The following is a 23,382-nucleotide window of genomic DNA, read 5'->3' on the forward strand; positions in this document are numbered from 1 at the left end:
GTCGGCCGCGTGAAAGACAAATGCCCTACTGCTGTGCTATAGCTCCAGACTTCATTAACAGTATTTCAATTATATGATTTTTCTCTAATGTTAAATTAAAATTTTATTTAAAGAGAACAAATCTTTGCTCTGGTTGCTGCAGGGCCTTTAAGGCTAAAAACAAGTGACAAGGGAAATAAAGAGGCAGAATTCGGGGGAAACTCTTCATTAAAAAAAAAAGTAAAGATAAGTTTCTGAGAGAAGGCTTTTACAATAACCTAAAAGTAGGTATATAAAACCATTTTAGTTCCTACTTTGAGATGGAGACTGTTTTGTAATGTGCTGGCATGAAGGTGAATTAGAGAAAGGACATGTTGTTTTTGCTACTACTCCTGTCTATGAAAATGAAGAAACTTTGCTCTTTTTTTTTTGCTTTTGTTTGTGTCACACCCGGCAATGCACAGGGTTACTCCTGGCTTTGCACTCAGAAATTACTCCTGGCGGTGCTCAGGGGACCATATGGGATGCTGGGAATCGAACCTGAGTCGGCCCCGTGCAAGGCAAATGCCCTACCCACTGTGCTATTGCTCCAGCCCTGAAACTTTGCTCTTAATAACTAATTCATGGCAGTGAAGATCAAATATGGTGTGGCCACAGAAAAAAAGATATCAAAACACAAAGATTTTCCCTTAAAAAGTAATTTCAGTGTTCAAGTAAAAATTAAAATGTTCTTTAAAATCTCTCTCCAACTTCAATTTCCTCAAATCTAAGTCTAAAAAGATACGATAGTCCCTATCCACAAATTTGCAAACATAACTCTTAGTTACGCTCCAGGAACATGAAGATGAAAGATAAAGTTTAAACTTGATGTATTATTTTTAACATTAACTTTTATATTCAAAATGATATTTAGTATTCCTTTATGATATATAATTACACCTTTGTGGAGCTGTAAAAATCATTATTATATAATTTCATCTAAATAATAAATTCTAAAAGATAAAGAATTCCACTCCTTGATTTTGCCATAGTATACTGGATGGGGGCTGGAGTGATACACAGCAGTTGGGCGTTCACCTTTCACACAGCGAACCAGAGTTCGATTCCTCCGCCCCTCTCGGAGAGCCCAGCAAGATACCGAGAATATCTCGCCCACACAGCAGAGCCTGGCAAGCTACCGGTGTGTATTGGATATGCCAAAAGCAGTAACAATAAGTCTCTCAATGAGAGATGTTACTGGTGCCTGCTCGAACAAATCAATGAGCAATGGGATAACAGTGACAGTATTGTATACTGGATGGAGTAAATGAACTAAATTTGGAACACAGAACTCGAAAATCTAAATCAAATTAATGCTCAAATAAAAAAATTTTAAATTTAATTTGTTTTTTAAAAACTTACAAACGTTACCTTCTTATCATTGTCAAATTACCTTGAGTTTGAAAATTACCTAGAGTATATTATTCCATCTGCCCATATAACTTCTCTGTCACTTTTAAATTATTCTTTGTTTTGTGTGTGTGGATGTGTGTACACTTTTATTGGCCAAAATGTTAGATGAACAATTTAGAATTTAGTTGTCTTTTTTTGAAATCATGATCCTGCAGGTTTTGTTATTATTTTGGTTTCCAGTGACTAGCATCAAGATAAGTTGTTCCTATGTTAAGAAGAGGTGGGTGCAGGAGTACGTAGGGTAGTAACTGTTAAGGTTATTTTGGGTTAGGCCTGTTTTGCATAAATTGTAACTCCTCTTTGAGGTTCCAGATATAATAGGTTGTCTCTGATAGTTGTTGGTACACTTCACCTAAGGAGTGGGTTAGGGACATATAGACTGTTTTCTCTGTTTCATTTCTTAGTTGTTCTGCTTTGGGTTTCAATGAAATCAAGGGATTAAACCTTCAGACATTTTTCACTCTCCCTTTTCCAAGTTTATTTTATTGGGCTGACAGCACTGGACCCTTTTTTAATTTTTTTTTATTTTTTAATTAGTGAGTCACAGTGAGGGTACAGTTGCAGATTCAAACATTTCATGCTTGTTTTTCCCCTCATGCAGTGTTCGGGAGCCCAGCCCTCCACCAGTGTCCATTCTCCACCACCAATGAACCCAGTATCCCTCCCACCCCCCAATCTCATCTTCCCCCACCCCGCCTCTGTGGCAGGGCATTCCAATTTGTTCTCTCTCTCTCCTTTTGGGTGCTGTGGTCTGCAATAGGGGTAGTGAGTGGCCATCATGTTCAGGCACTAGTCCACTTTCAGCGCGCATTTCCCTTACATTTGGGATCTCCACTCACAATTTACTTGGTGTTCCCTTCTTCATTTGGTATGACCTTCCCCCAGCATGTGAGGCCAAGTTCCAAGCTATGGAGTCAACCTCCTGGTATTGTATACTACTATTCTTGGGTATTAATCTCCTACTCTGTTATTTTATATTCCACAAATGAGTGCAATCTTTCTATATCTGTCCCTCTCTTTCTGACTCATTTCACTTAGCATGATACTTTCCATGTTGATCCATTTATATGCCAAGTTCATGACTTCATCTTTTCTAACAGCTGCATAGTATTCCATTATATAGATGTATCAGTTTCTTTAACCAGTCATTTGTTCTTGGGCACTCGGGTTTTTTCCAGGTTCTGGCTATTGTAAACAGTGCTGCGATGAACATATAAGTGCAGATGTCATTTCTACTATACTTTTTTGTTTCTACAGTGTATATTACCAGGAGTGGTATTACTGGATCAAATGGAAGCTCAATTTCTAATTTTTTGAGAACTGTCCATTTTGTTTTCCAAAGGGGCTGGACCAGTCGGCATTCCCACCAGCAGTGCAGGAGGGTCCTGTTCTCCCCACATCCTCTCCAACAGTGGTTGCTTTTGTCCTTTTGGATGTGTGCCATTCTCTGTGGTGTGCTATGGCCATACCACCCTGAACATGCCCGATCTCGTCTGATCTCGTAAGCTAAGCAGAGTCGGGCCTGGTTAGTACTTGGATGGGAGCACTGCCCCCTTTTGACAACTCTCTGAATATTGTCTCCATATGTGACACATCTGCTTGGATTTCCTCAACTTCCCTTCTAAATTAGTTCATATTGGTCATTGAGAAGTTAGGATGCTTCAGCCTCATCCTTGTGGTAGAGAATTTTCAGTTAGGTTGTATTTACAAATTGTTCTTAGCATTCATAATGGAAATAGAGCAAAGCAAGCAATATCCTGTGTGGTAATTTCTTAGACAGCAATATGATTATTTAAAGTTGCTAAATTATGAAGTAGTATTAATGATTAAGAATAGTGTTAATGATTAAGAAAGGTAAAAGATATTAGTGTAGCTGTTATTTACTGCCACATTCTGAGTACTGGGATTGAAATATAAGCCTTTAGGTGCACCTCCATTAGTAGAGGCTTGTGTTCTTCATTTGGGAAAGACATAGGCAAATCTTCATCTTGTATCACTTGTATCACTTGTCATCCCATTGATCTTCGATTTGCTCGAGCAGGCACCAGTAATATCTCCATTCATCCATGTCTCGTTCTAGTGTAGCCCAATGGCATCAGCTTGCTCCAGGAATATCAAACCTTTTGTTTAGGGTTTTGATGAAGAAGTCTGACAATCTCGTAACAGTAACAAATCTTCTACTTAGCCTCAATATTCATTATACTCTTCTTCTTTAGTAAAAATATCTAATGGTTAGATGGACATATATCTTGTCAGAATGAGATTATATTTTTTAGCTTTTTATGCTATAAATTAAATTTGAGATCAGCCAGATATAGAGTATTGCTTTAACTTCCAAGAACTTCCAATACAGTGAACATTTTGTCTTCCCTTTCTTTAAGTTTACTCTTTGTTACTTAAAATACAGATACAATGTAATGATAAATTCATCATGGAGCACAAAATTACCTCAGAAAGAGTTCCAGGTTAGATAGAGTAACAAGATAAAGAGAACTCTGAGTACATTACAGTGAAAAGCTGCTGTATCCCATCTCCCCAGACTGTGAACTAAGGTTTTGCCCCACGTTGGCTAAGGGGGGAAATATCCTTCCTCCTTGGTTTTTCTTCTCTCTGGGGGGAAGCAGCGTGGTGTACGCCATCTTATGGACGTTTAAAGAGGTATGAACTTGGTGGCTTGGGGAAAAAAAATGTGTTTTGAACTTGAAACAGCAGGCCACTTGGGCAATCTCGGGCTGGGGCTGGTACAGGCTCTGGCTCTCGCTCCGCTGAGATTCGAACCGGGTGGCCATGCATCTGCACGGCCCTTTGCTGCTAAACGACCAAGATCCAGAGCCAGCTAGATTACTTCTGAACCCAGCAAGTGCTCGCAGCCATGTCCCCAGAATGTGGACTAAGCTTTTGCTTTATGCTGCCCCAGAAAAGGAAATGATGAAATTTCCCACTTAACTCTCCATGTACTTAATTACTAAAACACAGAAATCCTAAACCGCGCCTGCACGACCTTATACCTCTTCATTCTCATTAGTGGAGAACTAATTATCAAATGTTTCCTTGTCAATAGGGCCGTATTTTGGGGGGATAAACTCCAAGAAGAATAGTGAGTTCTGTGTTGAAACCCCAACAACAATAGTGAGTTTGGGGTTGAAATATGGAATGTAATCAAGGTAAAAAGAAAATGAAGTGAATTTTATCAGTTATGCAGGTGGGGGTGGGGGGTGGGGGGTGGGAGGTGTACTGGTTTTTTTTTTTTGGTGGTGGAATATGGGCACTGGTGAAGGGACGGGTGTTTGAGCATTGTATAACTGAGACATAAGCCTGAGAACTTTGTAACTTTCCACATGGTGATTCAATAAAATAAATAAAAATAAAAAAAAGAAAAGCTGCTGTATCAGCCATCTACTGTATTTCTTCAGACTTTAACTGGAGAGAAAAAAATTAGTTTAACTACTGCTACTTTTGGTCAGTAATTCCCATTACCAAATAATATGTTCACTACTTTGATTTTCTTCATAGGTATTTTCACTTTAATTTTGACTTGTGTCACTAGATAAGCACCTATATGGCATTGCAGAACTAAATTCCTTCCCTTCGTTGCTCCCTCCCTCCCTCCCTCCCTTCCTCTCTCCCTCCCTCCCACCCTCCCTCCTTTATTGTATACAAAGCATGAACTCCAGCACTTGGGTCATCTTCCTGGTTTCATTCATATTTCTTTCTTAAATGTATAATACTCAAGCCATAAATTAATGCCTTTGCTATAATTAGGATATTTAGAATTAATTTTATTGAATATATGATGCCCAGGTAAGTTTCATAATCACATCACATTAGACATGAGAATTATAATCAAAGTGCAAGAATGTTTATTTGTAGAAAACATACTCAATTTAAGTACATTTTACTTTAAAAATTATAGCCATACCTAACTATACTATGATTGCAGGAGATAGAAAATATGGCAATATGTTTAGACAATTATTAAATTTCATATAAAATCATTTCTAATATTACTGTAACTATCATTATGTAGTTTTATTTTTCAAACATATGAAAAAAGATACTTACACAGGTTTGAATCAAGATCTGACTTCTTGGTCATGGGGATACTTTATACCCTAAGCATTATGAGACCCCAAGAGAGCTTTCTATGCATTTTATATCTTTCAATATTTACCATACTAGAAAAATATAAGATGTTTAAGATATTTATTTTATGAAACAATAAATCACTTCTAGTTAGAAGTTACATGATTTTATAAACAATAACTATATTTCTCAAGATATATCATGAAAAATCGGATTATTTTATATTTAAAAAGTCCACGTCAAGTCTGGCTTAGCATACACTCAATATTTTACAAATGAAGTAAATAGTCACTGAAAAATATCAACGATATACATTTAGGACAAAGATTTTAATTTGTTTTGACATTTTTGATCAGGAATTTCAATGTCTGGCCCCTGTATTACAGTTTGAGAACCATTATTTTATGAAATAACTATAGCAATAAACCACAGATTATAGGAATGCCAATGAAACATATTGTCATCAAATATTTGCACATAAAAGTCACAGAAAATATACAAGTACACAGTGAAGAACTACTAAATATTCAAAGAAACTTGCACTCATATTTCTTACATATCAGACAGAAAATAAAATGGAAAATGTCAACAACAGAACATCTCACATTATCTATAACTCAAAAAGCATGCACAAAAATATAACATCACTCATTTATAAAGGGAAAACATTAAAATAATTACTACAAATTCTATTTCCCCAAACTAAGAAAATATGCAATCACAATTACTGTTTGTTTCAAGAATGTAAACAGTTTATACAGTTTAAATAAGTTTAAACAGTTTAAATGTAAACAGTTTAAAATAAGTTTAAAATATGCTAATTTAACTAATTATCTGAATATATTAATAAAAAAATAAGAGACTCAATAGAGTATGAAAGTACTTGATAATTCAGTACTTCCATTTTCTATTTAAGACAACACACAAAAATAAAAAAGAAGATGACAAAAAATGTTATAAGGAAGTGTGAAATATAAAAATATTTGACTTACTAATATGAAGTCTGATATAAATTACATCCATATACTTTTTAATTAAAATTAATAATAAAAATATGGCCTAAGAGGAAAGAAAAATAATCTATGTAGTATGAGTTAAAAAAAGAACTAGTAGTTTAGAGGTAAGGCTAACTAGAGGAATATATAACAAGTTTAGTTAATTTCTAAAGAAGTACAGAATGAAGACTTGGTAATGCCAGAAAACCAGTCTTAAGAAAGAGTGGCATAAGGGTCTAAAACTGGAAAATAACACAGACTAGAATAATTTAAGACATAAGTGTGAGCCAGTTTTCTTCTTGAAATAAAACTGAGCTTTCCCTCCAGTCAGCTCCCTCAAAAAATGTGATTAAAAAAGAGAGAAAAGTTGAAGGATACTAAGTAGATACTAAATCATTACATATATACATACACAAATACACAAACAAGTATTCTGTATGAGTAGCTGAATCAGTGCTATGATTCCTTTAAAAAATATATTTCAATAAGGGCAATGATGAACCATTTTTGAACCAATTTAACAAAAAGAAAATTTTATTAAATTTTTATCTAATGACTCTTAGGAAAAGAAGAACGTATAAAAGTATATTACTCTTGGGAGAAAACTCAAAGGTATATTTTTGAACTAACAGATTTGACCTTTGTAAATATGTTTTAAAAATGCCAAAGCAATTATCTGAATTTATAAAAATGTCCCTTTTAAATTTTTCCTAATATTTTTCTGTGTCTGATATAAGTCATATAAATCACTTAATTTTCCTTCCTTGACTTCAAAACAATGTACTGTACAGGACTATGAGTACTTCTATCCTTTGACCTTTTCCATATTTGTTGTGTTAACAAGAAATATCTTCTACCTAATTATCTCATCTTCTCTCAAGCCATTATCAGAGTGGTGTGGGTCATCCTTTGAACTGCAAGGCCCAAAGAGCACTGTGACATCCTCGGGTCTGAGCACTGAAATGCCCTGTTTTTTTTTTTTTTGACAAATTCTGTTACTTAATTTTTTTCCACTTTTTAAAAAATTATTGTTATTTTTATTTATGTATAGAATCGCATTGAAAACAGTTACAAAGCTCTCAGGATCAAGTCTCAGTCATACAGTGATCAAACACCCATCCCTCCACCAGTGCACATGTTCCACCACCAAGAACCCCAGTATACCCCCCTCTAACTCCCCCCTGCCTGTGTGGCAGATGATTTTCACTTTACTCTCTCTTTACTTTGATTACATCCAATTCTCGACAGAAAACCCACTATTATTATTATTTGCAATTTTTCCCCAAAAAATTACACCTGTTGAAATGGCATCATTAGATCATATGTTTTCTATTGCTGATAACAAAGAACATATAATGTTGCACGGTCGCGAAAGCGGCCGCCCAGTTTTGGGATTCTGCTACTTTAGTAATTAAGTCCAGAGGTATTTCTGCCAGCAGCCGCTGTGTTCCTAGATTGGTTTGTGTGTCTCTGGGATCATAGCGGTTCAGGAGCAGAGAAGCTGTTCATGGACGGCCGCTCAGGGTCTCATTTGGGTGGGGAGGAGGACTGGTTCTGTCCCCCACCACCATCCATTGCGAGATTCCCCATGTGTCTCATCACTGCAAGCTCCTACCTCTCTATTCAATTTGCTCTGAAAGGTGGTGGTCGCCATGCTGCCCAAAAGGGAAAAAGGCTGAGGGACAAAAACCCTTCCCCTCCCGGGGCTGCATGAGGCCATAGCTTAGTTCACAGTCCAGGAGTATATCTGCCAGCAGCCACTGAGATTGGCTTCTGTGCCTCTGGGATAATGGCCACTCAGGGGTGGGGGAGCTGTTCCTGAGTGGCAGTTTGTATATCAGGAAAGGTTATACGGCCACATAAGCAGCCACGTGGTTTAGAGAAATAGTCCCAGTCCCCACATATTGGAGCCATGTTAGTAGAAGCTCAATGTCACCAGGACTCCATCTGGAGAAGGCGAGGAGACTGCACCTTCTCCATCTGAGGCACCCTGATGTTGTCAGCTGGTCTGGGGTCTGGAGCATTCTCTGGCTTGAGGTGTCCGCCGCCAGGATTCTTCACTGCTGGAGTATGGCAAGATGGCACCAGGGACAGGTTGAGGGCGTGACTTCCGGGGGCAGGGGCGGGCTGGAAGCTGGGATGGAGTGCCCCCATGTGATCTGGCGAAATAGTCCCGGTCCCCACATACCGGGAGCCATGTTAGTAGAGGCTGTGTCACAGGGACTCCATCTGGAGAAGGCGGGGAGACTACACCTTCTCCATCTGGGGTGCCCTGGTGTGAATTGCCCTATTAAGCAGATCAAGAAACACTGAGAGTAGCCCTTGGATCTCCTGAGCATCAGTGGAAAATTCTAACCCAAATAACTGAAAAAAAAAAAAACACCTCAGATATGATTTAGTTTCTGGTTTCTGATTACAAAATATGACAAATAAAAATGTTTCCCATGCAAGCTGTGATCGGTACTGTATCAAGTAACATCTGCGTAGAAAACAACAAAAACACAAAAACATACTTCCACTTGAACAGCTTAGTAGCCCTAAAATAATCTCTCTCATCTTACATAAGTATGCAATAAATCTCATGACCTTTTATTTTAAAAAAAATATAATTACCAGAGAAAATATACAGGTGGCAAAGGAACATATAATTTCAAAGTATTTTTAACACTTTTTAAAATTATATTAAAAACTGAGTTACTCAGGCAGCAAAAATATGGCTAATGATTAATGTAATCAGTGTAAAACACTTCTTAAGAAAATTGTATTTGAGAAGTTTGTTCTATCTTGTTTTATAAAAATGACATTTAACTTGGAATGTTTATTTTTATATTAGAATTAATTATGATAAAAAATCTTGAAAGAAGTCAAAACCCAATAAAAATATTCTATATTCAACAAAGATATCTATTCTAAAAAAAAAAATCTTTAAATTGATTACACTAGTTCCAGGTACTACAAACATACTTTCAAGGAGTATAAGATGTAAATATCCAATGTATAGAAATGGTTCTAAAAGGCATTTTAAGAGAAATTATACTAAATTGTTCTATTATTTTTCCTTTTGTTGCTAACCAGATCTCTTGTATATGTATGCTCACCAGAATATGAATCAGGATAGAGGATGTGAAATCCCAAACCTTAAAGTGCTAAGAATAAAATTATTAGTTCTAGAAGAGGAGCTGTTAGACAAGTCAGAACCACAAAACTCACACACACAAAAAAAAACACACAGACACATTACTATTCACAACCTTAGATACTTTCCTAATTCCATATGATTAAACCAGCTTAAGAAAATGAAGTTTCAGGACTGAAGTGATAATACAGTCGGTAGGGCGTTTACCTTGCATGTAGCCGACCCAGGTTTGATTCCTAGAATCCCATATGGTCCCCCGAGCACTGCCAGGAATGATTCCTGAGTGCAGAGCCAGGAGTCAGCCCTGAGCATCACCAGTTGTGACCGAAAAAGCAAAAAACTAAAAAAATAAAGTAAAGTTTTATAACTGGAGAGATAGTATAGTGGGTAGGTATTTGCCTTGCATGTTCCCAACCCTGGTTGATCTAGGTACCATATACTGTTTCCTGAGTCTGGTCAGGAGTGATCCCTGAAAACAGATCCAGGAGAGATGAGAAAAGATCTAGGAGTAAACTCTGAGCACAGCTGCTGGGTTTGCCCCACCAAATGAAAGTTTCATACACAAATCCAGTCTCACACCCATCACCAAATTACTTACTTTCCTCCATCAATGCTGCTAAAGGTTGCCCCTCAATCCATTCTTCCTCTTCTCACTCATAAGTTCAGATTTTTGAACTAGCTCAGCTCTCTATTTCTGATCCTTTACTGTGTAACTTTAATTCCATCACAAGATAATTCTGTATGCATCCCTTTTCTTCTAACTTCACTAAGCATGATATCCTGTAGTTAGCAATGTAGATGCAAATCACATGATTTCATCCTTTTTTGCAGCTATTGCAGTATTGCATTTGTGTAAATATATTATAACTTCATTATTCACCTGTTTTTAAATATTTGATAATTTTCCGCTATCTTGTCTATTATACTATATTCAGCAATAAACACAAGTGGATACTATTTTTGAGGTTGTCTATTTTCTTTGTTTTTGGTTGGTTATTTGCATAAATAAATGAACAAATTTGTGTATTGATTTTTTTGTCATATACTTTGCTGTACTAGCTGTTTCCAAGAGGCTTTTGGAGATATCTTTTGAAGTTTGAGTATTACTACACTATCTTCAAATAATGATAGTTTAATTTTTTTGTAGGTTTCTATCACACTGGTGGTGCTCAAGGCTTACCTATGACTCTGAGCTCAGAGATCACTCCTATCAGTGCTCAGAGGACCATATGAATTGCTAGGGATTGAACAAATTGGTTGCATGAAAGGCAAACACCCTATCTGCTGTACTATTGCTCTAGCCCAGATGTTAGGTTAATTTCTTTTGGATGCCTTTGATTTCTTTCTTTTCCCTGATTGCTGCAATTTTTCAATTGTTCAAAACAATGTAAATCATATTTACAACTAATAATTATAAAAACAGACATCCTTTCATTGTGCTTGTCCAGAGGAAAACATTTTTTCACTCCTGAACATCTTGTTGTTTTTATATATAGAAGCCCAGAATTCTTTGTGGGGCTGGGTAGGTAAAACAGATGTATTCAGCTACTTTTCTTCCCCTAGAGAATCTTTATACCACTCCCTTAAATCAAAACCTGTTCAAGAATTACCAGTGTGGCCCTGGATCTCCTGAGCACATCTTTGGAATTACCTATCCTCAAAATTCTATGATAGAAACAAATTCAACATCCATCACTAAGACAATAAAATCCTTCAACAAAATAGGGATAGCGCAACATACCTTAAGTTAGAAACTGCCATTTATTAATACCCCACTACAAACATCAGTGATCGTCATGCCTCCTGAATCCCCACACATGCCTCACTCCATAGGCTGAAAAAGTTCTCAGCTTTTCTTTTCACCAATTCTTCCCTCTTCTCTTTCTAGAATTCCTATGATTCACAGGTTGTTACTTTTGCTATTGTCCATTAAATATCTTAAATTCTATTCAGTCCTTTAAAATATCTTTTTTTTTTTTTTTTTTTTTTGCTTTTTGGGTCACACCTGGCGATGCACAGGGGTTACTCCTGGCTTTGCACTCAGGAATTACCCCTGGCTGTGCTCAGGGGACCATATGGGATGCTGGGATTTGAACCTGGGTCGGCCGCGTGCAAGGCAAACGCCCTACCCTCTGTGCTATCTCTCCAGCCCTAAAATATCTTTCAACTAACTCTTCTTTACTGATAATGTCTTGTGCTTATCTTTGAGGTCAGTTGACTGGATTTTTGACTTCTTCCACTGTGATTAATACTGCTACTGTATTTTTTGGTTCCCCTGTTTCTATTTAAATGAGTTCTTTAAGTTTTCCCATTAATCTTTCTTTGAGATTACTGAATCTCTTTTCCAGTGGTGATCTTAGTTCAGAAAATATTGAGAGGATTATGCTCTAACGTCATCCTCTTTCCGTGCAATAACGTTCTCACACACCTGAAGACTTTCTGGGCTTCTACTCACATCTGTTAATGTGGCCGATTTCCTTGATCTCTCCCCTTTTTCATATTGCTTTGTGGAATAAAAGGGTAGAAGTACAAATCCAAGTATTCTTTTCCCTGATTGCTGCAGTGAATCAGTGCTGCTTAGTGTCTGGCAAGCTGCAGGGAGGATGTGCTCATTTTCTAATACCAAATTCAGGATGGCTGCTCTCAACTACAGCCTAATAAGTGGGGCTCACCTCCCGAATGACTCCTATCTACCAGTCCTCTAGGAGAGCAGTATCTACTTGCTTTCTCAGAAAATGGCTGCTCCCAGCCATGGTTTGGAGAGGACTACACACATAGAATGTGTGTACTGCCAGTTCCTAGGCTTTTGCTCACCTGTTGGACACAGGAACAAAACTGAGCCTTTTGGGACTCTTTGTATCAGGCGTCCTCCAGCTCAGGCTGGAGATGAAGTGACCACTTTGGGAAAGCTTCCATTTGGTTCTGAGCTGGTAATGCCTGTGTGATTTTTTTGTAACTGCAACTTGAAGAGCAGGTCCTGTCAGCATGGAGTTGAAACTATGTGTATGTCAGGATAGGGCAGGATGGTAAGCCTTTGGGGGCGGACCCTGGCTGTCACCCATGCTGAATGATGCGGATGCGAAGGCTGGGATCCTGGTGGCAGTGTTCTTCACTGGAACAACTACTCCTAGCCTGGCATTTAATGGTCATACCACCCTTTGTTGGTTTTAAGAGTCCTGAGATCCTGTGATTTATGAGATGAGATCCAACATAAAAATCAATCCTGTGAAATCTAATAACTCAGCAGGTTATCTATTTTGTGTGGAGGAATGGGGGTGGGTGTGGGGGATTGACAAATCAGCTCAGGAGTGAAGTCATTTGGGGCAGACTAAGTCTGCAATACTATTGGGAGAGGCTCACCTCTGGAAATGCAGTTCCCTGCTTGTGTCAGGAGTGGCAACCCACTGAGACTTGATTCCGTTTTTGACTTAGTGACTGCTGTTATTAAAAAAAAATACTAATATTCTGTAGGTCCTTACAGATCAGCTCCCTCCTTCCTGAATATATTTGGCATTTTCTGTATGCACAAGCTTGCCTTGCAAGACATGCGTATTCTTTTTCAATTTTCAATTTCTTCTCTTCACCCTGCCCAGCAGTCCCCAGCACTCCTTAACTTTGAAGGTTCCCAGTTTTGTCTTCCTTGTGTTAAGTCTCCCTGAGGTGATAGCTGTTTCCTCCAGTGAAGTTTCTAGTGAGGGCCCTTAGGGGATGCTGTGCTCCATTCAGCTGCATTGCTTCTTTGTGTTGATGCCACAGGCACTCTCATGGAACTGTTTGCTTTTCACCCTCTTGGCCCCAGCACCCACACAGGATGATTTTCAATGATACACTTGTGTTTGTATGAAACTTGTATCCTATTAAAATGCAATGTTTCTTCATTATAAAATACAGAATGACATCTGGCATGGTGTTAGATGAAACAGTTAAGACAAAATATCTGAATGAATAAAATGATATGACACCCGATCAAAGCAAAGAGGGAGTGTTATTTCTAATTAATGAGAGGGAGGTATAGATAAAATAAGATTGCTGTATGCTGAAAATGGTTAAAGCTGGTGTAAGAATTTATGTTTTATTCTGCATTGAATGCAATATTTAAAGCTTTAAAATCTCTAAATAGAGTACTCAGAGTCTTAAAAAACCCTTTAAAAATATGAAAGAAGAAACTGTGGAGTCAAAAGATGTGAAGTTAAGTTTATGGACTGTCACTTCTGTGACTAGTGGAAGTTAACTATCTCCTCTGCACATTAGTCACCCTATTTATTATTATTTATGTAAATTTAACATAAAAATGGGATTACTAATTTTCCTGGAGCCAGAAAGACAATGCACTGGCTACAGTGCTTGTCTTGTGTGTGACTACCCAGGTTTGATATCCTGGACCCCTTTATGGTAACCTTAGCTTTGCCAGGAGTAATCCCTGAGTACAGGGCCAAGAGAAAGACTTGAATACAGTCAGGTTAGGGTCCCAGCCAAAAAAATAAAACAAAACAAAATTCTACCAAAAAGCTCCACTTTAAATTGTGGTGGAAAACAACTTACATTCCACACGCAAAATGACTGGCACAATGCCTGGTATATAGTAGGCATGTAATAAATGTAATTTCTATTTCCACTGTGTCCTCAAAACTGAATTATTAGCATAATACACTGAATAAATATTGCTACATAGAGAATTGACTATTTTTAATAAACTATTTCTATTGTCTGACAAAAATTTTTATATTACTATCAATAATTAGGACATTGAAACAAACCATATATGCAATGAATTATAAAATTATGAGGTGTCTGTCATTAATGCACCATGAAAATTGTATTTGTAGTACTTATAGAATTTTCCTTATGTAAGAAAAACTTTCCATATAATCTTAAAAATACGGTGGAAGGCCCACACAAAGGGAATGCTGGATCTTCAGCATTTCACCCTGGAACTGCCTTCTTTGCCAGGCACCACCCCTAATCTGTTGATCTAACATTTAAATTTAGGTGTGTGGACCAGTGGTGGGCTCTTCACCCACCCCCAACCTTAAGTCCAGTCCCCACACAAAGGGAAGATTGGACCCTCAGCATTTCACCCACAGAACTATCTCTCACGAAATACCTTTATAATCTCTAATCCCAGGAATTAATGAGCTGGATGCCCAAAAAATAATCTGAAAGGTCAATGAAACAAAGAGCTGTTTTTCCAGGAAAATAAACGAGATCAATAAACCATTAGCAAGACTTACAAAGAAAGAGAGTGAAAGAATCCTATAAACAGAATCAGAATGAAAGAGGGGACATCACAACAGAAACCACAGAAATTCAAAGAATCACCAGAGATTACTTTGAAAATCTTTCTGCTATGAAACAAGAAAACCTCAAAAAATGGATAATTCCTGGCCTTCTATAATAATCTCCCAAGGCTGACCCAAGAAGATTTGAAATACCTCAAAAGAACTATCACTATCAATGAAAATGAAATATTAATCAAAAGTTTTCCCTAAAACAAAAGCCCTGGCCCAGATGGGTTCACCAGTGAATTCTTCCAAACCCTTAAAGAGGATCTACTTCAATTCAGTTCAAGCTTTTTCAGGAAACTGAAGAGAGAGAAACACTTCCAAACAGTTTCTATGACATGAAAACTTTGTAACTGTATCTCACAGTGATTCAATAAAAAAAAATAGTTAAAAAATATGTGGAAGATATTTAGAAGAGATTGAAGTAATTCTTAATAATTCTATATAAATTCTCAATACAGTATCTTGAAAAGATTTCTAAAACGTTAGTCATACTTACATGTTTCCAACGTAAATATTTTCCTTGTATATTTGTTTCAGACGGAACAGAGAGTTGATTATCGTATCCTTTGTGTATGCAAATCCATTTTGCTTTATAACCAGTCTTATATTTATGTTTTCTTTTACTCAGAAAAGGACTAAATATTAAAAAGCAGTGAACTGTCATTTAGTTTTTTGCCCCCAAAAGTATGAAATGACACCAGTTCATTAATATCATTAAAACATGGTAAATTTAACAATATATGGATTTTTACATTATTACTAAATAGAATTAGGAAATAATGTTTGCTTATCAGTATCCTTGAGAGGATGAATGAGTGCTGAAATATCTCTAACATAAATCACAAATAATTTTATACTTATATCAGACTATGGATTTTATAATATAATGGAAAAGGGAAACATCACTAAAGTGCTTATAGCAGTATATATTATGAGTATGAATTCTTTAATTTTTTCTCTTCAACAAAAATAGTTTTTATGTCTTTCTAGGAAAATTAGTTTCTATAAGCACAGTCATTGGAAACATTTATTAAAAATACGTGATGCAATTTTTAATTTTCAATTAGCTATACTAAATTATAACTGATTATTAATTTTATTTTTATTAAATTAACCATTCAATATTACTTGCTAAATGCCATCAACAAATTAATATCATAATTAATAGCAAAATACTAAATATTTCCCCTCTAAATAAGAAAATATGTTAAATTGTTTTATTTCACTTAATCAATTTAACATTATACTGGAAGTAGGATGCTTAAAAGAAATCTAAAAACAAGTGTTACTTTTGAAGATAGACAATGCTATTATAAATATAAAAAATAATTCCGTAATATAATCAAGAAATATAATTTCTACAATCAAGAAATATAACTCTCAGTCTCAATTAAAATATATGATCCTATAAGTAGATGCAGAAATGGTATTAGATAAAATTCTATAGGGGAGTTGAGGAGTTGTTGAGGAGATAGTGTTGAGGAGACTCATGGTTCACATGCTGCTATTCTTGGCCAACAGGATTGGATTATTCAGTGCTCACATATCTGGTGTGACTCATGCAGTCACACCAGATATTTATAACTGAACACTGAGCCATCTCCCTGATCCCTGTATCCAGTCACCAGATAAATGTGTGTGTGTGGTTTTTTTTTTGTGAGACTAAGTAAACTGCCCCTATATGATGGGAACATTTTCTCAAAAATCTATAAAATTCATTCTATATGATAAATAGCAGAATGATTGAATTAAAATTAGGAACCAGATACAATGTTTGCTGTTACAATTATTATTAGGTAGCAGAAGTAATACAAAACTACCCAAGGAAAGAAATGCTTCCACTTTTTAGATTCTTTTGTGCTTTCTATCTGCTTCTATCAATAAAATTTTTCTATCAGTAAAATATTTTCATTGATGATACAGAAATTAGAGTAAAATATAGTGTAAAATAAAGCTTATAATGATTTAAATAGTACAAAATTAAATAGTTCTTTTCCATGTTTCCCATTTAAATTTGGTATAACAGATACTCTGATAAGTCTTTCAATCTTGCCTCACCATACTAAAAGACACTGTCAATCACTGACCCTCATAATTGATGCATCTCAGCACAAAAGAAAAGAAACACACAAAAACAAAGAGTTGCAATTACCATTAAAGCACTTGAAGCAGAAGAAATTATTCTGTCACTTCCAAACATAACAAAATCATAGTCAAATAAACAGATTTATCTTACAAATGAATCTGGTTGGGTAATAATCTCCAGTGGTTACCCAACTGCCAAAAACAAACAATGAAATTTTCAGGAGAAAGTATTTTTGTGAAAATAACCAGTATGTCTGTGTAAAAAGAAATCCCAGTGCCAGGAAATTCACACCTAATAAACAGAGATGTTGATACAGAAATTAAATGCTAAATAAACAGCATATATAACAATCAGGCAGAAACATTTTTCAGGAGATAAGAATGTCTGAATCACCTGAAAAAAATCACTAGGATAGCAAAAATCCATTATAATGTTGTGATGTCTTCTTGGAGACCTGGTGTCTTTATTGCTATGATTACTCCTCATTATCTCTAATAGTCTTATTATGAACTCTTCTCTAAGTTTACAATGCAATAATATATCTATACCAGTTTTCTTTTAATTATCACATGGTAGAGCTTTCTGATATACTTTATTTTTTTTTTTTGCAGGGGAGGGCATTTGTCTCATAACCATCACTATTCCTGAAAGTGCCTGAGTGAACCATATGTGATCCCACTTATTGACCCAAGTTTGACTGTGGTCAAGGCAAGCACCTTGAACTCTACTCTTTCCAGCCCTCTCTTCATTTACTTTTCATCTGTGTCTTTGTGTATGTAGGATGTATTTGTAAACATAATACAGGTGGTCTTATTTTTCACCCTGGTTTTTAAACAGGTACACTTGTAGTACTGGTGATCAAAGTGATTACTAATATCTTGGATTAGGATGTACACATTTCTTTTTTTTTCTTTTTTCTTTTTTTGCTTTTTGGGTCACACCCAGCCATGCACAGCACAGGGGTTACTGGTTACTCCTGGTTCTACACTCAGGAATTACTCCTGGCAGTGCTCAGGGGACCATATGGGATGCTGGGAATCGAACCTGGGTCGGCCGCGTGCGAGGCAAATGCCCTACCCACTGTGTTATTGCTCCAGCCCCAGGATGTACACATTTCTTACAAACTTTCTATTTGCTGTTCTTGTTCTTGGTTCCATTTCTTCCATTATGTTTTTCCTCATTCTTTCATGTTAATTTAATGTCATATATTTGTTTTATTTCTTTTCTTATGAAATCAGTTAAACATACTCTAAAATTTATTTAATGATTTCCCTATAGTTATGGATGTATATTTACAATTATCTAGAGTATAAATTCAAATAACAGTTTATTCCTTAATAATTTAAGGTAATTAATTAAATTACTTTAAGTTACTCAACTTCATATAAGGTAATTTTACTACCTTATAATAGCAAAAATCCTAATTCTCCTTCCATAAGCATACATAAGTATATATATGCAAATACCCATTACATATTTGATATTATTATATTCAATAAACTATTATTAGACTAATTAAAAGAAAAGTAAAATTTAAAAAATTTACAATCACTTATTTCTAACCCCATTTCCTTTATTTTTGTATGCAGATAAACATTTCTTAAGAATACCATTTTTTCTAAAACATTTTTAATATGTCTTGAAACCCAAGTCTATTGGGTTTCAAGAAATATTAAATTCTCTCATTTTTATTTTCTGGTCATAGTGTTCTCATTTTGAATGATAATTGTAATACAGTATTTGGTGTATTTTTTCCCTGCTTTGAATATTTCCCTCCATTCTATTCTTGAGTGTATGGTTTCTTAGATTCTAATGTAATTCATCTTTATCTCTATTGGAATGTGATTTTATCTATAGCACTTTTCTTCCATTTGATTTTCTAGTAATTTGAATATGAGATTTCTAGGTGTGATTTTAAGTATGTATCTTGCTTGTTGATCTCTGAGTTCTCAAATCTGTAATTCAGTGTCTGACACTAACTTGTGAATAATCTTTTATGTCAGGTATCTCTTTTGTTCCTTTTTTCTCCTTCAGTTTTCTAGTATATGCACATTGCATCATTTATAGTTGTTTGTAGTTCTTTTATATTCTCTTTTGAGATCTCTAAGAGCAAAATCTTAGAGATTCATTCTTTAGCCATGTCTAGTCAAAAATATGTATTACAAAATTACATTCACAAAATGCTGGACAATTTTGTTGCTGTGTGAAATTTTGCTCAGTAATCTACTACTCATTACTAAAGACAGACAAGAAGCATGTAAACTCAATAGTAGTTTTCATTTAATTGTGGAGAGAGTAAATAGAGTTATTGTACCTTCTTAAAGCAGTCTCATTAACTTTATAAAAAATATTACTTTTCAAGTATACTTAGTTACACTTTTAAATGAGTTGATCAGATACACATATTCCTCAAAGCTTTAGATTTGATATTATCTCTTCCTGAAAGTATTATCTAACCTTCCATAAACACAACTGAAAATCAGTGACATTTATAATCTAGACCATCACAATGAAATAATCCATTGTAGTAGGACTTTATGACTTCAGCAGATGTCTTCTGAAATAAGTAGAAAATACCAACATTTTTCAAATTATATATCTGTAAATGATAGTTGTTCCTGGTGCAGCCATACAAGTTTACTTGAAAAAATTAGGAAGGTATTCAGTTGTTCCCCATAAAAGACTGCAGACATGTCATCCTTAAGAAAATTGGCAGGATCGCTTGAACAACTGGGACATGTGCTGAGGATTCTTATCACTACTGCACATCCTGAACTTTTGACAGACGTGTTTCTTCCTGCCAGTGTATGTAGATCAGACCCATATATTCTGGAATGAAGTCCCTCCTGTTCCCTATGCCATTATTCTATCACAGAGTCTAATATGAGGAAAAGAAAATGGCAACTATTTTTTTAAAAGTGTACTCTATGTTAAAGCCCAGTTATTTTGGAAAAAATTGGGCATATAAAATATTGTATTTGTAATATCACTTTTTTTAAAATTGGAAAGCTAGTTTCAAAAAACACTAGCAAGAACTTTATTTTTACTCAATTTTTATGGAATCAAAACATTTTGTAATGGATTAGTACAATTACAATTATTCTGTATAAACTTAAAATAAAATGAGGAAATGATTCAGTCTACTCTTGACAACTTAAGTGTAGCCATTATCCCACTCTTTGAGATAAACATAAGAATATATTTGATGTTTTATTGGTAATGAATTATTAAATGCATTAGCCAATCATAAAATTTCTAGACATCTTAGGAATATTTTAACAAAGATAATTTTGACTAGCAAATAGTAGAAATGGCACATCATTTTCCAAGATAATATTAAACTAAGTTAAATTAATTTTAAAGCCAAGAGGTTAAAAAAATATTAGGTAATTATAAGTCACCTATAAAGATACCCACTGTACCTCACCCACTATATGCAACAAAATATTATTTTAAATTATCTATAACTGGAAAATTACCCATGCTATTTTTTTGAGTATTTGACTAAATTTTGTTAATGCTTTGTTAAAGTTTGACATAAAATTTTGTTAATGCTCTCTAACATTCTAATTTTAGGTCGGGATTTATATAATCTTCATTATTCACTGGTATTGCTGAGAAAATTTGCTGTTCAGAATTATATATTTTATCACTATTGTTCATTTGTTTATAGATTTGCTCAAGTGGGCACCAGTAACGTCTCCATTGTGAGAATGTTGTTACTGTTTTTGACATATTGAATATGCCATGGGTAGCTTGCCAGGCTCTGTCGTGCGGGCAGGATACTCTCAGTAGAGTTCCGGGCTCTCTGAGAGAGACAGAAGAATCGAACCCAGGTCAGCCATGTGGAAGTCAAATGCACTACTAAGCAAAAAGGACTTTTCATCATTTAATTCCCAAAAGAGATCTCAGAACTAATTACACTTGGGCTTCAAACTAAATATAGCACAGGCAATTATTATAAAATAATATTTTACATAAAAGAGAACAAAAATGCTCTTTTATGATAGATTCCTATTAAGTATATTGTGAATTCAGGAAATTACTAGAGGCTGACTATAAACCCTAGGAGAGTAATGTTAACTACTACACTAATATAAAACTTTGAGCAGGGTTTTGTAACATATTTCACTTCTAAAATGTATTACATATTCGGAGATGCTTGTTCTGTTGAGGGCAAAGGGAACATCAGTAACTAGCCCATTTCTCATGAACATTGTCTTGGTGAGATTCAGCTGTAGTCCAACCTTTCTACACTCACAGTTGAAGTCTGCCAGCATTCGTGCTGGTGGGCTGATATTTGTTGTTATGAGAACAATGTCATCTGCGAAACAGAGATGGTGTAGTTGCCGACTGTCTGTCTTCACTCCCATTCCTTCCAATTCCAGTCATTGAATGACGTTCTCGAGGGTGGCACTAGATCACTTATAGAATTATGAGATCCTGATGGTGAATCTGTAATACAGCTTGCAGACGATCCTGATGTATTTGAGTTTGAACATACTGTTTGACTAGGACTTCGATGACCGCTTCAATCTCAACAGAATCAAAGGCCTTCTTTAAATCAATGAACGTTAGATAGAGTGGCATCTTGAACTCTCGAGAAACCTCAGTGAGCTTGGTCACAGTGTGGATATGGTCGATTGTGCTGAATCCTTTTCGGAACCCAGCTTGTTCCCATGGTTGTCCTTCGTCTAGTGTTCTGCCAATCCTATTCAGGATAACTTGAGTGAATTATTTGTATACGATGGACAACAGGCAGATTGGGCGATAGTTGCCAATGATGTGGGTGTCTCCCTTCTAGCACAACAGGACGGTCCTGCTGATTTTCCATTGGGACAGAACCTTGCATTCAGACAGGTAACAAGTGTGTGAAGAGCCAAGCTAGTATACTGACGAGTATTGGCAGCAGAATTTTCAGGTGTTTGTGTCTGACCTTGTCTGGACCGGGTGCTGTACGCATCTTTACTGACAAAACGGCCTGTTGGATTTCAGAAGGGAGAATGCTGGGAATGACATATCCATCCTGTGGAATTTGGTAGTGGGCAGGTGGACGTGGCTATCAAAGAGATCTGAGTAGAATACTTTTCCCGGATTCTGCCACATAGGCCAATACTGCTGCTCTTCTCTCTTTGAGGTTTTCCTTTATCACTTCTCTGCACAGCTTTGCAAGTTCGGACATTAGCTTGTGATTGCCTGGATCGTGCGAGACCACATTGATGAATGAGCTCGAGGGTTTCTGAAGACAGACGAATTTTTGTGCGTTTCTCTCTCTCTGCATTCCTCACACAATCATGGAACTGATGAACCAGTCGAATGTATTCCTCGTATTCCTCGTATTCCTCGTCGATGTTGTCAACAATGGCATTTTCCCATATTGCTGCAGTAGTGCCAAAGAGCTCCCAGCTGGTGGTCGTTCTGGGAGTTCTCTTCTTAAACTTTGCAGTTTAAGAAGAGAACTGTCTGAGTTCTACTAAGATAGTCAAAATAATTCTATTAATAATATACTTTCCTCCTAATAGAAAGTATTAATATGACTATATGGTGAGGCAATCTACATCATTTAGCATATACTGAGAAATAGATGTAGAAAGAGCAAAATAAATTCTTATGGCACATAGTTCTATTGATTTTACTTGTATAATTTTCTATTTATCATATCTTCTCAGTGAAAATATTTGTAATGGGTAGTTAGATATAGGAATTACTGCATATTTCCTGAAATATAAATAATTCCTGATTTGTGTATTTATTTTTACATAATTAAGAAAAAATTTTATAAATTTAGCATATAAAAATATGAGAGTATGTTACCCAGGAGGTTTTTAATTTAAGAAGAGTGTAAAAAGTTAACAACTCTGGAAATTATAATGCTTATAAACATATATTTTATTGCATAAACTTAGATCAATTTATTTAATCAACTTTAATCATTTCTGACTGTGAAAAACCAAGGTAAAACTGAATTTTTTAACATAAGTACCTTGATCAATATTCTTGCCAAAAATTATGAAAATATTATGAGCAAATAAATCTATTGGTGTGTGAGTATATAAATACATACATATATGTATACACACCATGTACACGTACATTAGAATATAAATACAAATTAAGCAGTAGTTCAAAGTGTAGCTCTCAAAATTTTGGTGTGGCCCAAAATCCAAAACCCGAAACCCAAAGAAAAGTACCTTAATATACATTACCCTTTTATGTATACTTCCTATTTTTATTCTTTTACTTTTCCATATAAGTTATAGTCTAACCAAAATCCTTCTCTATTACCTCAATGCCTGCCCTGAAGTATATGTAATTGTTATTCTGATCACACTTCATTCTAAGAATAATTTAGAATGGCAATCATAA

The 23,382-nt window shown here is 35.5% G+C and overlaps 1 protein-coding gene across 1 annotated transcript in view; it reads right to left on the reverse strand.

Annotated features, from left to right (window-relative positions):
* The window catches only part of LRRIQ3 (leucine rich repeats and IQ motif containing 3), an 88,840-nt gene that overhangs the window by 52,425 nt on the left and 13,033 nt on the right, over positions 1–23,382 (reverse strand). Inside the window, exon 4 of the mRNA XM_004603647.2 lies at positions 15,427–15,565. Coding sequence (XP_004603704.2) covers positions 15,427–15,565 — 139 coding nt within the window. The remainder of the gene's footprint in view (positions 1–15,426; positions 15,566–23,382) is intronic.

This window comes from Sorex araneus, chromosome 5, assembly GCF_027595985.1.
Source record: "Sorex araneus isolate mSorAra2 chromosome 5, mSorAra2.pri, whole genome shotgun sequence".
NCBI lineage: Eukaryota > Metazoa > Chordata > Mammalia > Eulipotyphla > Soricidae > Sorex > Sorex araneus.